This window comes from Gopherus flavomarginatus, chromosome 3 (genome assembly GCF_025201925.1).
Source record: "Gopherus flavomarginatus isolate rGopFla2 chromosome 3, rGopFla2.mat.asm, whole genome shotgun sequence".
Taxonomy (NCBI): domain Eukaryota; kingdom Metazoa; phylum Chordata; order Testudines; family Testudinidae; genus Gopherus; species Gopherus flavomarginatus.
In genome coordinates, this window is record NC_066619.1 from 238,804,296 (window position 1) to 238,819,265 (window position 14,970).

The window sequence follows — 14,970 nt, forward strand, 5'->3', positions numbered from 1 at the left end:
TTCTCTTTGAAGTCTGGTCCTGAAATTTTTTTGCTGCAGGATGGCCACCTTAAGATCTGCTATAGCGTGGCCAGGGAGGTTGAAGTGTTCTCCTACAGGTTTTTGTAGATTGCCATTCCTAATATCTGATTTGTGTCCATTTATCCTTTTCTGTAGAGACTGTCCAGTTTGGCCGATGTACATAGCAGAGGGGCATTGCTGGCATATGATGGCGTATATTACATTGGTGAACATGCAGGTGAATGAACCAGTGATGGTGTGGCTGATCTGGTTAGGTCCTGTGATGGTGTCACTGGTGTAGATATGTGGGCAGAGTTGGCATCGAGGTTTGTTGCATGGATTAGTTCCTGAGCTATAGTTACTATGATGCGGTGTGCAGTTACTGGTGAGAATATGTTTCAGGTTGGCAGGCTGTCTGTGGGTGAGGACTGGCCTGCCACCCAAGGAATGTGAAGGTGTGAGATCATTGTCCAGGATGGGTTGTAGATCCCTGATGATGAGTTGGAGGGTTTTTAGCTGGGGACTGTATGTGATGGCCAGTGGAGTCCTGTTGGTTTCTTTCTTGGGTTTGTCTTGCAGTAGGAGGCTTCCGGGTACACATCTGGCTCTGTTGGTCAATTTCCTTATTTCCTCGTGTGGGTATTGTAGTTTTGAGAATGCTTGGTGGAGATTTTGTAGGTGTTGGTCTCTGTCTGAGGGGTTAGAGCAGATGCGGTTGTACCTCAGTGCTTGGCTGTAGACAATGGATCGTGTGATGTGCCCGGGATGGAAGCTGGAGGCATGAAGGTAGGCATAGCGGTCGGTAGGTTTTCGGTATAGGGTGGTGTTAATGTGACTATCACTTATTTGCACCATGGTGTCTAGGAAGTGGACCTCCCATGTAGATTGGTCCAGGCTGAGGTTGATGGTGGGGTGGAAGCTGTTGAAATCGTGGTGGAATTTTTCCAGAGTCTACTTCATGGGTCCAGGTGATGAAGATGTCATCAATGTTGCGTCGGCAGAGAAGGGGTGTGAGTGGATGAGAGCTGAGGAAGCGTTGTTCCAGGTCGGCCATAAAAATATTGGCATATTGTGGCCATGCGGATGCCCATAGCAGTGCCACTGATCTGGAGATATATATTGTCATCAAATTTGAAATAGTTGTGTGTGAGGATAAAGGCACAGAGCTCAGCAGCCAGTGGTGCTGTGGCATCATCAGGGATACTGTTCCTGACAGCTTGTATTCCATCTGTGTGTGGGATGTTTGTGTAGAGAGCCTCTACATCCATGGTGGCTAGGATGGTGTTTTCTGGAAGGTCACCAATGCATTGTAGTTTCCTCAGAAAATCAGTGGTGTCACGGAGATAGCTGGGAGTGCTGGTGGCATAGGGTCTGAGTAGAGAGTCCACATATCCAGACAGTCCTTCAGTGAGAGTGCCAATGCCCGAGATGATGGGGCGTCCAGGGTTTCCGGGTTTGTGGCTCTGGGGTAGTAGATAGAATACCCCCTGGTCGGGGCTCTAAGGGTATGTTGATTTGTTCCGGTGTTAGTGTAGGGAGTGTCCTGAGTAGATGGTGCAGTTTCTTAGTGTATTCCTCAGTGGGATCTGAGGGAAGTGGTCTGTAGAATTTGGTATTGGAGAGTTGTCTGGAGGCCTCCTTTTGGTAGTCAGACCTTTCATGACGACAACAGCACATCCTTTATCAGTCTCTTTGATGATAATGTCAGGGTGGTTTCTGAGGCTGTGGATCACATTGCGTTCTGCACGACTTAGGTTATGAGGCTAGCAATGTTGTTTTTCCACAGTTTCTGCCTGTGCACGTCGGTGGAAGCATTCAATGTATAGGTCCAGACTATCATTTCGACCCTGAGGAGGAGACCATGTGGAGTTCTTCTTCTTGTGCTGTTGGTGGGAGGGTACCTGTGAATCAGTGCGCTGTTCAGTGTTGTCCTGAAAGTATTCTTTGAGTCAGAGACGGCGAAAGTAGGCTTCCAGATCGCTGCAGAACTGTATCATGTTGGTGGGGGTGGCAGAGCAGAAAGAGAGTCCCCGAGACAGGACAGACTTTTCTTCTGTGCTGAGTGTGTAGTTGGATAGATAGACTAGGTGGCCTGAATCAATATGCAAGCAATGTCAGAATCTCACCTCAGATATTGGAACCTCCATAAAAGTTTGACTGAACTGTTATACAGCTAGTTGCTCCTTCTCTAGTAGAGAAAAGAATACAACTGCAGACAGTCACAGCTGTTAAACATTAGCCCCTCTAGAAGGTCCATAGACCTGAGGGTGCTGAAGCAAATCCTTTAGAGAGAGAAACAAAATTATCTTGTCATATCTTTGACCACAAAATTTCTACTTTCTACACTCTTTTGTTGGGGAAGGGACGGTCCTGATCAAGCTCATGGAATAACAACAGAAATGTTTATTGATAATCTTTTTCAAGAGGCAGGCAGATGCCATTCCATTTTTAATAAGGAGGGATATCTGAACATATCTCACACAGGACTCCAGCAGTCTCAAAGGAAACCTTTGCACACTCTGGTATCCCACATTTATACCGATTAGTATTGCAGACTACAAACCATAGAAATCATTTGCAATAGATAATTCCTCTCTACTAGACTCTGAACCTTGAATTTGTGATGACTGTTGTGCAGAGACCTTTCCTTATGCTTCCTTCAAACTGTTTAAAATATCTGTGTTTTCCAGTTTTTCAGAGTAGTTTCTTTTTGTTGGCAATGATATCATCCAGTGGAGTAATACATGAAAACCAGGAGTCTGCTCTACCTTCTCTGTGTATAGTTTTTTTTTCCTATGAAGCCTTTCCTCTTTCCTGAATGCCATCTTTCTAGACATTTCAGAGAAATAAGTAAGGTTGCTGGACCAGAATCTTATTGCACTTAACAGGAGTGACTACTGAAGTCAATGAAATTACACTGGTATAAAATTGGTGAGAGCAGAATTAGGCCCCTGGTTCCTGCCCTAAAGAGCTTATGATCTATACCTGAGGATAGGAAGGCAAGAGTGACTGTAATAAGATTTCATGGTTGTTAAATAAGAAAAAGGCATAAAACTGAGAGAGATTTATCGTAAATAGAGCATTTCATTTCAATAAATAAGTCCTTACATAAAACCCTATCCCTCTTACATATTGCGCAAATGCTTCTAAAACAATAGATGCTCTAAAACTAGCATGTGTTAATTTTGAATATCATGATAAACACATTAGACATTGAAGCCTTCTAGAAAACAGTGAATAACAACACGTATGCTAACACAATTTGAACATTAATAATTCAAAAATAGTATAGTAGAACTAGTGAATAGTATATTTTGTAGTTTTATTGTATGAAATCTAAGCTATTTTAAAAAACAATTTTGTTTTATTTTATTTTTCCGAGAAATCTAGTTTTCAGCCTAAGGGGACAAAGTGGCAGAAACCATTTTAAATATGGATCTTCAATTCCTTCCAGCAAATTAGTGAAAAATAGACCTTAATAAGAGAGACATCTGACTAGATATCATTCATCTAAAACTTTAAATAGGAGATGTGTCATTGGTGGTATTCTGCATCTAATTTGACTTTCTTATCAGGTTAAACACAACAGAATTTACAAGTATAAATATTTATAGAGAAAGGATAGCAGATGTCATGGTAAACCAGTTAAAACAGATACCATAGGGCTGGAAATGGCATATAACCCCATATATCACTCTTAATGCTTGCAATGAAGCTGAACATTAATTCTTCAGTTATATTTTCACTTCAGATCTTTACATACTAAGCAGAGAGTATCCATTTTTAGCCAGCAAACCCTAGGGGAGGTAAATATTGAGAGAGAGTTTCAAAACCAATTTGTGCTGTGGAGTTGGTATAGGAACAAGCATTCTCTCCTGTACAGAGGAGCCTTCAGTGACAACAGTTATGAATACTGATGTATAAGAACTCAGAAATAAGAGAGGCTTGGAAGAAATAGGAGAAAAAGATGAGACACAGGGTAAATGAGAGAGAGAGTTTTCACAATTAGCAAAGCTGCTTCACTTACCTGAAATATTTTTGACAAATTGTTAAAGAGGGCTTGACCAGCACTGACTTTGTGTTTGACTCCTCTGACTGTACCATTTTTGCTTAGAATGTTGACTCGTTTTGTACCAAAGCCCCTCTCTTTAGTAGCTCTCACTAAAATGAGCAAGTCATCTTGCTCATTCTCATTTTCATCACACTCGGATCCTAAATGTCCATTCTGCTGTCCATTCGCTTCACTCAGTCTGCTGGTTTGGTCAGTCTCTGAACTACTGGTGTATTCAGAATCCAAAGAGTCTGCCGTTTCTCCATCTGCATACACTTCCTTTAATACTCTTCCACTGTGAGAGGAAGCAATTCGAAATCGGACTTTCCTCAGCTGCCTCTCACCTTCAGTCTTCAGCTCGCTTTTAAGCATTGTCCCATCTATTGGTATCAGCTGTTTACATTGTTCTGGTTTAGACTGTGACTGTAACGGCCAGCATGTCACACTTAAAACAATATCGGAACTGTTTTCCAGGGACAGCAACTCTCATATTAAACTGAAGTGTAAAGGAAAGAGGATTCCCAAGAACTTACACTGCAGTTCTACAGTTAATAATGAATGGGTTTGTGCTATGGTTACCTTTAAACTAAAACGTGCAAAATGATATCATCAATTAAATATTAAAGAGCCATTGTGTTGGGTTTTCTAGCAGTTAGAGAAAGAGAATATTAATTGATTGAAACCAAAATTCAGATCAGCTTCTAAGAAACATAATAAGTTACATGAGTTTATGTGAATTAAACTTTGTTGAAAAGTGCAAAAAGGAAGGAAGAATTTTCCTCTGGGTTCATCTGTGTAGAATTATTAGGGCTCTTCATTTTCAGTTTTTATTTTATATACAACAACAAAAACAGGTGAAAATCAGTGCAAAAAACTATTAATACTTTTTCTGGATAAATATTGGTGTTTATTTTGGTGGACGGAAAAACAGGGGGAAAGGTATTCAGTAGATTAATGCTTTGAATTCCGTTCATTAATGTGGTTTGCTGCAGAACTAAAACAGAACTCAAAACACAATGCCACCTTTGAGCTTAAGAAAACAATACAGCTCTAATCCCCAAATAAAACTTTTCATTTGAATAAACAGTTCACTGTTGTAGGCTTAAAACTATTAGCCTACAAATATTTACATTTCATAATAGAGCCATAGCATTTGCAGCACGTACACTTAACTTCCTCCTTTTCTCCTTTTTTTGTTTTTTTTTAAACTTTCAAATACTTCCTTGTGTTCTGAAATGTATTCTGATACAGATTTTCACTTTCTTCCCATGTTAGTGTGTCAAATCTTTAAACCATTATTGCTAATAGCTTGAAAGGTGTATGTGATGGGCGTGAGATTCATCAGTATGTTCAGATGCACGTGCACTTTAGAGCCTGCATGCATGCCCGTTTGTTTACTCTGTATATCTTCTAGACTAATATATAGCCTTATTTCAACAGGCAGTTTTGCAAATACACACAAAATAATGTATTATTGCAATACATATATCTCATGCAACGTATTGTATTTTCCTAATAAAATACATTATTTGTATATATTTGAATGATACAAAAATAGGGTGAAAATCAGATAAAACTGAATAATACTTTTTGTAAACCCAGGAATTTTACAGTAAAAATCAGTTTAAACCGAAAATGAAGGTGTTTAAGAATTATATAGATGCCACACTTCAGGTGAAAATCCTGAGCTCCAATTATGGAGAGGGGTGGATGCTGGAAACATTGCTTTACAAACAGAGACATTGACCTCCACTCTGCCCCAGGCCCTGCCCACACTCCACCCCTTTCCCCAAGCCCCCACCTCATCCCGCTTCTTCCCACCCCCTGTTCCTCCTCCTTCTCCCCAGCACCTCCTGCTTGCTGCTGAACTGCTGAACAGCTGATCACAGTGGGCAGGAGGAACTGGAAGGAAGGGAAAGGAGCTGATTGGTGGAACTGCTGGCAAGCATTGGTGGATGAGAGGGAGGGGCTGATCTGCAGTGCTACCAGTGGGTGCTGAGCACCCACTATTTTTTTCCAGCCCCAGAGCACCAACAGTCGGTGCCTATGTTTACAAATACCATTTTCTTGATCCGCTGATCAACTCTGTCATAGGTTCATCCAAAATTTGCTCTTCATGTAACCCCATGCAGTATCAACAGTATAGAATAGAAAGCACAATTATGGCTGTGTGTGTGTTGATGGTGGCCTTTTGATTATGGTGGTGTACAAGAGCAAAATGGAAAAGAAGAAAAAGGTCAATCACAGTCTGATATGTAAAGTAACAAATTATGTAAAAATAATGCTGGTCTGTATTCTGTTACGTAAATTGCACAATGTGCTTGGTCAAGGGTGTCTGGAGAAAAAGATAGAAGAGAAAGATAATAAACTGGACAAACAGTGATCAAACAAAGAAAAGTGGGGCAAGATCAACTTAATGACAGAGCAAGCTAGGTCCCTTCACAACAAACCATGAATACCTAGGGCTTCCTCTTATGTTGAGTAGCACCTTACTCCACAAATAGTCCTACTGAAACCAATAAAAATACTTGTGGAGTAAGGCCCTATTTAATGTAAGAATGGCAGAACTGAGCTTTTACTGATGTAAAAGGTTGATGGGGTATTGGTGCAACTCCCCACCACCCAGGACTCCAGTAGGATGTCTCAAATATTTTCAGTTCCACCTATGCTAAGGTCTTCAAAAGAATCAAGAAGACCAGCTTAAAAGTCGGTGACATCTTTTAGGTATCTAGTGTAAAAACATCCATGAGCCAGTTGCAATTTCTTCAGATGTTTCCACTTTATTCACCAAAATGATTGTAAACAGCTCACTGTGTGAGTATTCACTATTTTAATAGTGTTGGTGAGTTGTGATTGGTCATAAAGTCACAAGGACATCCTCAGAAATAATCCTAAACAGTAAAAATTATTTCTCACATTTGAAAAACCCAGAGGATTAGGAACTGTGAAAGATTGTGATCAGACTCTTGGCTTGTTTTTTAAATGCTAACAGATAAATGCCTCTTTCTCTCTCTTTAAAATATGAAAGCAGATAAATAACTAACATTTACAGCAATACTGAATATTCCTTATTTGTAGTTAACTACAATAATGAATAAATATTGAATGATGCTATTATTTATATTCCAATAATTTTATTAGTTCCCACCTATTTAAGATTGATAGTCTGTCCTTCTAGTCAGAGCAGTTGAGAGCTAAGAGCCATAGAGGTATGAACAGGGAAAATAACACTGAAAGGTGACACAACTCAGCTTTTAACAGGCATACCAGAGAAATATGTATGTAATGATAGACTTAGCCAATGATCTTCCATTAAAAGAAGCTGTTGTTCTTCCTGCAACTACTAATATACTGTGGGGGGAGGTTCTCCTGAGATTTGTTTTGGAAATCCCTGTTCGGTTCTCCCTCATCACAGTAAAAGAGATAATATTTCCCATTCCCTGTGAATGAGAACAGTCAATTTTACATTGTGTATAAGATAGCATACAAAACACTTAGCAGTATTTCTTCATTAATTCTTTGATCTCAGATGTATTGAAAAGTAGCTCCTAATATTTAAATCAGTTGTATTGACATGGTAGAAATTATATATCCTACAGTATGTGGTGGATTTTGCAGACTGAGTCCCACTATTCTGTGTTTTTCATATTGGACTATCTGTTTGAAATACATCAAATTCCATAGCTCCAAAAGTAAGGCAGACTGTCCCAATAAGAGGACACTACATTACTTCACCAAACCCCTATTATCCTGCAAATAAGAAGAGGGAAAGCATTTTTAAAATTATTGTTGTAACTTCTCAACGTTACGTTTGTCCCGATTTATGCCATTATAACCTCATTGAAAATCAATGGAATTTCACTGATCCAAAACTAGTACAACATAGTGGTGAATAAGGGCGGTTTTTGCAAATTCAGACTAAAATCTAAGCATTCAGATCAAATCCAACATTTTAGAGATAATCAAAAAAGTGCTGTTTGTGAAACAACACTTATAGGAAAGAAGAAACCAGTGCATATAGGTGACTCATAGACTCTAGGACTGGAAGGGACCTCGAGAGGTCATCGAGTCCAGTCCCCTGCCCTCATGGCAGGACCAAATACTGTCTAGACCATCCCTAATAGACATTTATCTAACCTACTCTTAAATATCTCCAGAGATGGAGATTCTACAACTTCCCTAGGCAATTTATTCCAGTGTTTAACTACCCTGACAGTTAGGAACTTTTTCCTAATGTCCAACCTAAATCTCCCTTGCTGCAGTTTAAGCCCATTGCTTCTTGTTCTATCATTGGAGGCTAAGGTGAACAAGTTTTCTCCCTCCTCCTGATGACACCCTTTTAGATACCTGAAAACTGCTATCATGTCCCCTCTCAGTCTTCTCTTTTCCAAACTAAACAAACCCAATTCCTTCAGCCTTCCTTCATAGGTCATGTTCTCAAGACCTTTAATCATTCTTGTTGCTCTTCTCTGGACCCTCTCCAATTTCTCCACATCCTTCTTGAAATGCGGTGCCCAGAATTGGACACAATACTCCAGTTGAGGCCTAACCAGCGCAGAGTAAAGCGGAAGAATGACTTCTCGTGTCTTGTTTATAACTCACCTGTTAATGCATCCCAGAATCGTGTTTGCTTTTTTTGCAACAGTGTCACACTGTTGACTCATATTAAGCTTGTGGTCCACTATGACCCCTAGATCTCTTTCTGCCATACTCCTTCCTAGACAGTCTCTTCCCATTCTGTATATGCGAAACTGATTGTTCCTTCCTAAGTGGAGCACTTTGCATATATCTTTATTAAACTTCATCCTGTTTACCTCAGACCATTTCTCCAATTTGTCCAGATCATTTTGAATTTTGACCCTGTCCTCCAAAGCAGTTGCAATCCCTCCCAGTTTGGTATCGTCCGCAAACTTAATAAGCGTACTTTCTATGCCAACATCTAAATCGTTAATGAAGATATTGAACAGAGCCGGTCCCAAAACAGACCCCTGCGGCACCCCACTTGTTATACCTTTCCAGCAGGATTGGGAGCCATTAATAACTACTCTCTGAGTACGGTTATCCAGCCAGTTATGCACCCACCTTATAGTAACCCCATCTAAATTGTACTTTCCTAGTTTATCTATAAGAATATCATGCGAGACCGTATCAAATGCCTTACTAAAGTCTAGGTATATCACATCCACCGCTTCTCCCTTATCCACAAGGCTCGTTATCCTATCAAAGAAGGTTATCAGATTAGTTTGACATGATTTGTTCTTTACAAATCCATGCTGGCTATTCCCTGTCACCTTACCACCTTCCAAGTGTTTGCAGATGATTTCTTTAATTATCTGCTCCATTATATTCCCTGGTACAGAAGTTAAACTAACTGGTCTGTAGTTTCCTGGGTTGTTTTTATTTCCCTTTTTATAGATTGGCACTATGTTTGCCCCCTTCCAGTCTTCTGGAATCTCCCCTGTCTCCCATGATTTCCCAAAGATAATAGCTAGAGGCTCAGATACCTCCTCTATTAACTCCTTGAGTATTCTAGGATGCATTTCATCAGACCCTGGTGACTTGCAGGCATCTAACTTTTCTAAGTGATTTTTTACTTGCTCTTTTTTTATTTTTGTATCTTCTAAACCTACCCTCTTCCCGTAAGCATTCACTATACTAGACATTCCTTCAGACTTCTCAGTGAAGACCGAAACAAAGAAGTCATTAAGCATCTCTGCCATTTCCAAGTCTCCCGTTATTGTTTCCCCCTCCTCACTGAGCAGTGGCCTACCCTGTCCTTGGTCTTCCTCTTGCTTCTAATGTATTGATAAAAAGTCTTCTTGTTTCCCTTTATTCCCATAGCTAGTTTGAGCTCATTTTGTGCCTTTGCCTTTCTAATCTTACCTCTGCATTCCTGTGTTATTTGCCTATATTCGACCTTTGTGATCTGACCTAGTTTCCATTTTTTATATGACGCCTTTTTATTTTGTAGGTCACGCAAGATCTTGTGGTTAAGCCAAGGTGGCCTTTTGCCACATTTTCTATCTTTCCTAACCATCGGAATAGCTTGCTTTTGGGCCCTTAATAGCGTCCCTTTGAAAAATTGCCAACTCCCCTCAGTTGTTTTTCCCCTCAGTCTTGATTCCCATGGGACCTTACCTATCAGCTCTCTGAGCTTACCAAAATCTGCCTTCCTGAAATCCATTGTCTCTATTTTGCTGTACTCCCTTCTACCCTTCCTTAGAATTGCAAACTCTATGATTTCATGATCACTTTCACCCAAGCTTCCTTCTGCTTTCAAATTCTCAACGAGTTCCTCCCTATCTGTTAAAATCAAGTCTAGAACAGCTTCCCCCCTAGTAGCTTTTTCAACTTTCTGAAATAAAAAGTTGTCTGCAATGCAGTCCAGGAACCTATTGGATAGTCTGTGCCCCGTGGTGTTATTTTCCCAACATATATCTGGATATATCACCACCAAATCTTGGGCTTTGGATGATTTTGTTAGTTGTTTGAAAAAAGCCTCATCCACCTCTTCCACCTGATTAGGTGGCCTGTAGTAGACTCCCAGCACGACATCACCCGTGTTTTTTACCCTTTTTAGCCTAACCCAGAGACTCTCAACACTTCCATCTCCTATGTCCATCTCCACCTCAGTCCAAGTGTGTACATTTTTAATATATAAGGCAACACCTCCTCCCTTTTTCCCCGTCTATCCTTCCTGAGCAAACTATACCCATCCACACCAACATTCCAGTCATGTGTATTATCCCACCAAGTTTCAAGCCACATTAAAATGTCTGAAACATATTGCCCAATAATTCCCAAGCTATTAGCATCTCAGCATATTGCCAGTACATGTACTTTACATATTCCTGCCATAAATTAATTAAATGTTTAGAATTAATATTACATACTGAATTTTACTCTTCCTCTCTACATTCTTCAATATTTGAGAATCTCATTAAAATTAAACTTGTTATTGCCATGCCTAAGGCATCTATTTTAATTAAAACTCTATTTCTGACTCTTATCTCTCTATCAGAAATGCACTAAAAGTATGTGTGCATATTTATGTTTATCTTAGTATGAAGGTGCTGTGACTTTTTTTAAATGATCAAAAGAAAAATAGGCAGGAGGGGGTTGATCATAACCTGAATGGCTCAGATGATGATGATTTATTATTTGTATTACCATAGTGCCTAGGACCGCTATTCATGGACCAGAACCTCATTGTGCTAGATGCTGTACATACACAGAGGAAAAAAGCAGTCCTTGCCTGGAAAAGCTTACAATCTAAGTGTAAGATAAGAGAACAGATGGCTACAGACAGACCGACAGGGAGTACCAGGAAACAGTGAGACAATATTGGTCAGCATAAGAGGTAGTGGTCTCAGCACATCAGCAGCCGACCCGTTGTCAAGTTTTTTGTAGCGGCATCACCGAAAAGTAGAGTTTTAAGAAGGATTTTGAAGGTGGATAATGAGGTAACTTCACAGTTGTCTACAGAGAATTCCTTCCCAAGCTTGTGGAGCAGCATGGGAGACAAAGCAAAGGTTCTTGTGTGAAAATTTAACAAAAGGGCAATATGAGTCCAGAATCACGCACCAGTTAGAGGCAGGGGTCAATAGCGAAGGAAGGATGATGCGTAGGGTGAAAATAGGCTTTGAAGGGTATTGAAGGGTATTGAAAGTGAAGACAAGTGGCTTATGAGAGTTTGGCTTTGGAAGGATAGTGACAAAGGACTTGCCATACTGGATCAGACCCATGACCCCTCTTGCTCAATATTCTGTCTCCAGCAGTGGGCAGTGCCAGATTCTTCAGCAGAAGGTTCAAGAAAAACAGCAGGTCAATATGGAATAATGTACTCCTGCACGAAGGTCTCATTCTAATCCCTAAAAGTTATGGAAAGATTGTTAAAAGATAGTTTTAAAACCTGAACGATAGTAGCTTGGAAGTTTATGTTATTACTTATATTATATCTTTTAAAACCACATGTGTAGTTTAATTATGTTTAACTTTCAAGAAGAAATATTGGTGTTTAGTGCTGGTATGACTCTTTCTGACCAGTCAAACATACATTAGCAAAGCATGGATTACTTCCCTAAATGTTGCTTTTTAACACTGCATCCTTCAAGTGAAATGTTTTGGGAACTTCTGGGTGAAATCCTGGTGCCAGGGAAGCCTGCAGCTAGGAGCAGATCTCCCAGCCCAGGTGGACAGACTCATGCTAGCACAGCTCAAACTAGCATGATAAAAATAACAGTGTGGCCATTGCAGCCCTAGCTGAGACTTGAGTTAGTCACACTAGCTCAGACCAAGAAGGCCAGGTCAGCTTGAGAACCTGAGCTCCCCATAGCCAGAAGATTCACACTGCTAATTTTAGCACGTTTGCTCGAGCCCCACTAGTATGAGTCTATCTGCTCAGGCTGGGAGGAGTACTCCCAGAGTCCCAGCTGTACTATAGAAATACCCTCATTGCCTCCCTACCCCCATAACAAAATGGGCCCACGATGCTTGATTGGAGCATCTAACCTTTACTGTAGTGCAAATAGCAATGATTAATTATTGATTTAATATTTTCTAAAATCTAAATAAAATATTACAATATTAAAAAAATATGTGTATTGAGCCAAATTTTCAAACGTGCATAAGTACCTGAAAAAATGTGTCCATTCGGAAAGCCTAGCACCTGGCATATTTTTGGTGCAATGTAAATAAAACGAGGCCTTCAGGTGTGGAATTGGATTCCCTCCGTAACACAGTTTAGTTATGTTGATCTTCAGAGCAGAGCTTTAACCAAGCCTGTTTTCTAAAGCTTCCCTTAGGGAGCATCAATTGGTGTAATTAGGCATAAGAGTTATGAGAGGGAGGAGTTGGTGGGGGAATTGGAAATGGATTATGGAGATGCTTTGTGAGCATTGGCCCTCTAAGCAATTTTTAAAATGTTTTCCAAGCTCTGAATAGGCACTTAAAAGTTAAATAAATTCTAGTTTGCAGTGTTGTTGTAGCTGTGTTGGTCCCAGGATGTTAGAGAGAAAAGGCAGGTGAGGTAATATCTTTCATTGGACCAACTTCTCTTGGTTAAAAAGACAAGCGTTTGAGTTTCTTCTTCAGCTCTGGGAAAGGTTCTCTGAGTGCCACAGACAAGTACAAGATGGAACAGGTTCTTTAGCATAAGGAACTAACATGTTTGAAAAAAGGCAAATATAGTGCCTATCTTTGCAAAGATAAGGAGAATCCAGGGAACTACAGGCCGATCAGCCTCATCTCGGTCCTTGGAAAAATCATGGAGCAGGTCATCATGGAATCCATTTTGAAGCATTTGGAGGAGAGGAAGGTGATCAGGAAAAGTCAATATAGATTCACCAAGGTCAAGTCATGTCTGACCAACCTGATTGCCTTCTGTGATGATATAGCTGGTTCTGGGGATATGGGGAAAGCAGTGGACATGCTATATCTTGAATTTAGCAAAGTTTTTGATACGGTCTCCCACAGTATTCTTGCCAGCAAGTTAAAGAAGTATGGATTGGATGAATGGACTGTAAGGTGGATAGAAAGCTGTCTAGATGAGGATCATCTGGCTCAACGGGCAGTGATCAACGGCTCAACATCTAGTTGGCAGCTGGTATCAAGCTGAGTAACCCAGGGGTCAGTTCTGGGGCCAGTTTTGTTCAACATCTTCATTAATGATCTGGATAATGGGATGGACTGCACCCTCACCAAGTTCGTGGATGACACTAAGATGGGGTGAGAGGTACATACACTGGCAGGTAGGGATAGGGTCCAGAGTGACCTAGATAAATTGGAGGATTGGGCCAAAAGAAATCTGATGAGGTACAACAAGGATAAGTGCAGAGTCCTGCACTTGGGATGGAAGAATCCCATGCACTGCTACAGGCTGGGGACCGACAGGCTAAGTGGCAATTCTGCAGAAAAGGACCTGGAGAGTAGGGTGGACGAGAAGCTGGATATGAGTCAGTAGTGCACTCTTGTTGCCAAGAAGGCTAATTGCATATTGAGCTGCATTAGTGTGAGCGTTGCCAGCATATCGAGAGAAGTGTTTATTCCCCTCTATTCAGCACTAGTGAGGCCACATCTTCATTAATGATCTGGATGATGGGATGTATTGCATCCAGTTTTGGGCCCCCCACTATAGAAAGGATGTGAACAAATTGGAAAGAGTCCAGCAGAGGGCAGTGAAAATTATTAGGGGGCTGAGGTACATGACTTACGAGGAGAGGCTGAGGGAACTGGACTTATTCAGTCTGCAGAAGAAAAGAGTGAGGGGGATTTGATAGCAGTCTTCAACTACCGGAAGGGGGATTCCAAAGAGGATGGAGCTAGGCTCTTCTCAGTGGTGGCAGATGACATAACAAGAAGCAATGGTCTCAAGTTGCAGTGGGGGAGGTCTAGGTTGGATATTAGGAAAACTATTTCACTAGGAGGATGGTGAAGCACTGGAATTGGTTACCTAGGGAGATAGTGGAATCTCCATCCTTAGAGGTTTTTAAGGCCAGGCTTGACAAAGCCCTGGCTGCTATTATTTAGTTAGAGTTGATCCTGCTTTGAGCATGGGTTCGACTAAATGACCTACTGAGGTGTCTTCCAACCCTAATCTTCTATGATTCTATGTTGTAAGAGCCCATTCAAGGTGAAGTGGGCAATCAACACCTCTTCAGTCATTGGACAGAGGAGGGTTAGTGGGCTATAGATTGAGGTAATGAGCCATGAATCCAGTGTCTTTATTGCATCCATGATTTTTAATGTCTAACAGAGTTATGAATTTAAACTCCCAGGCCCATTTTATGAAGGTGTTGTGCAAGTTTCCTTTGAGGATAAGGACTAAGAGGTCGGATATGGAGTGATCATTTTGTGAGAAATTTTTGCCCACAGGTGAAAAGGGTTTTTTTTTGTATTTTCTAATTTTTCTTTGTGAATTT

General features: G+C 40.6%; 2 protein-coding genes across 2 annotated transcripts in view; both read right to left on the reverse strand.

The window, feature by feature from the left end:
* The window catches only part of GRXCR1 (glutaredoxin and cysteine rich domain containing 1), a 59,233-nt gene extending 54,686 nt beyond the window's left edge, over window positions 1–4,547 (reverse strand). The window contains exon 1 of the mRNA XM_050947983.1: window positions 4,028–4,547. Within this exon, the coding sequence (XP_050803940.1) occupies window positions 4,028–4,423 (396 nt within the window). The 5' untranslated portion in view covers window positions 4,424–4,547. The remainder of the gene's footprint in view (window positions 1–4,027) is intronic.
* LOC127048267 (uncharacterized) overlaps window positions 1–14,970 on the reverse strand; it is a 426,185-nt gene that overhangs the window by 128,653 nt on the left and 282,562 nt on the right. The gene's annotated exons all lie outside the window — the stretch shown is intronic.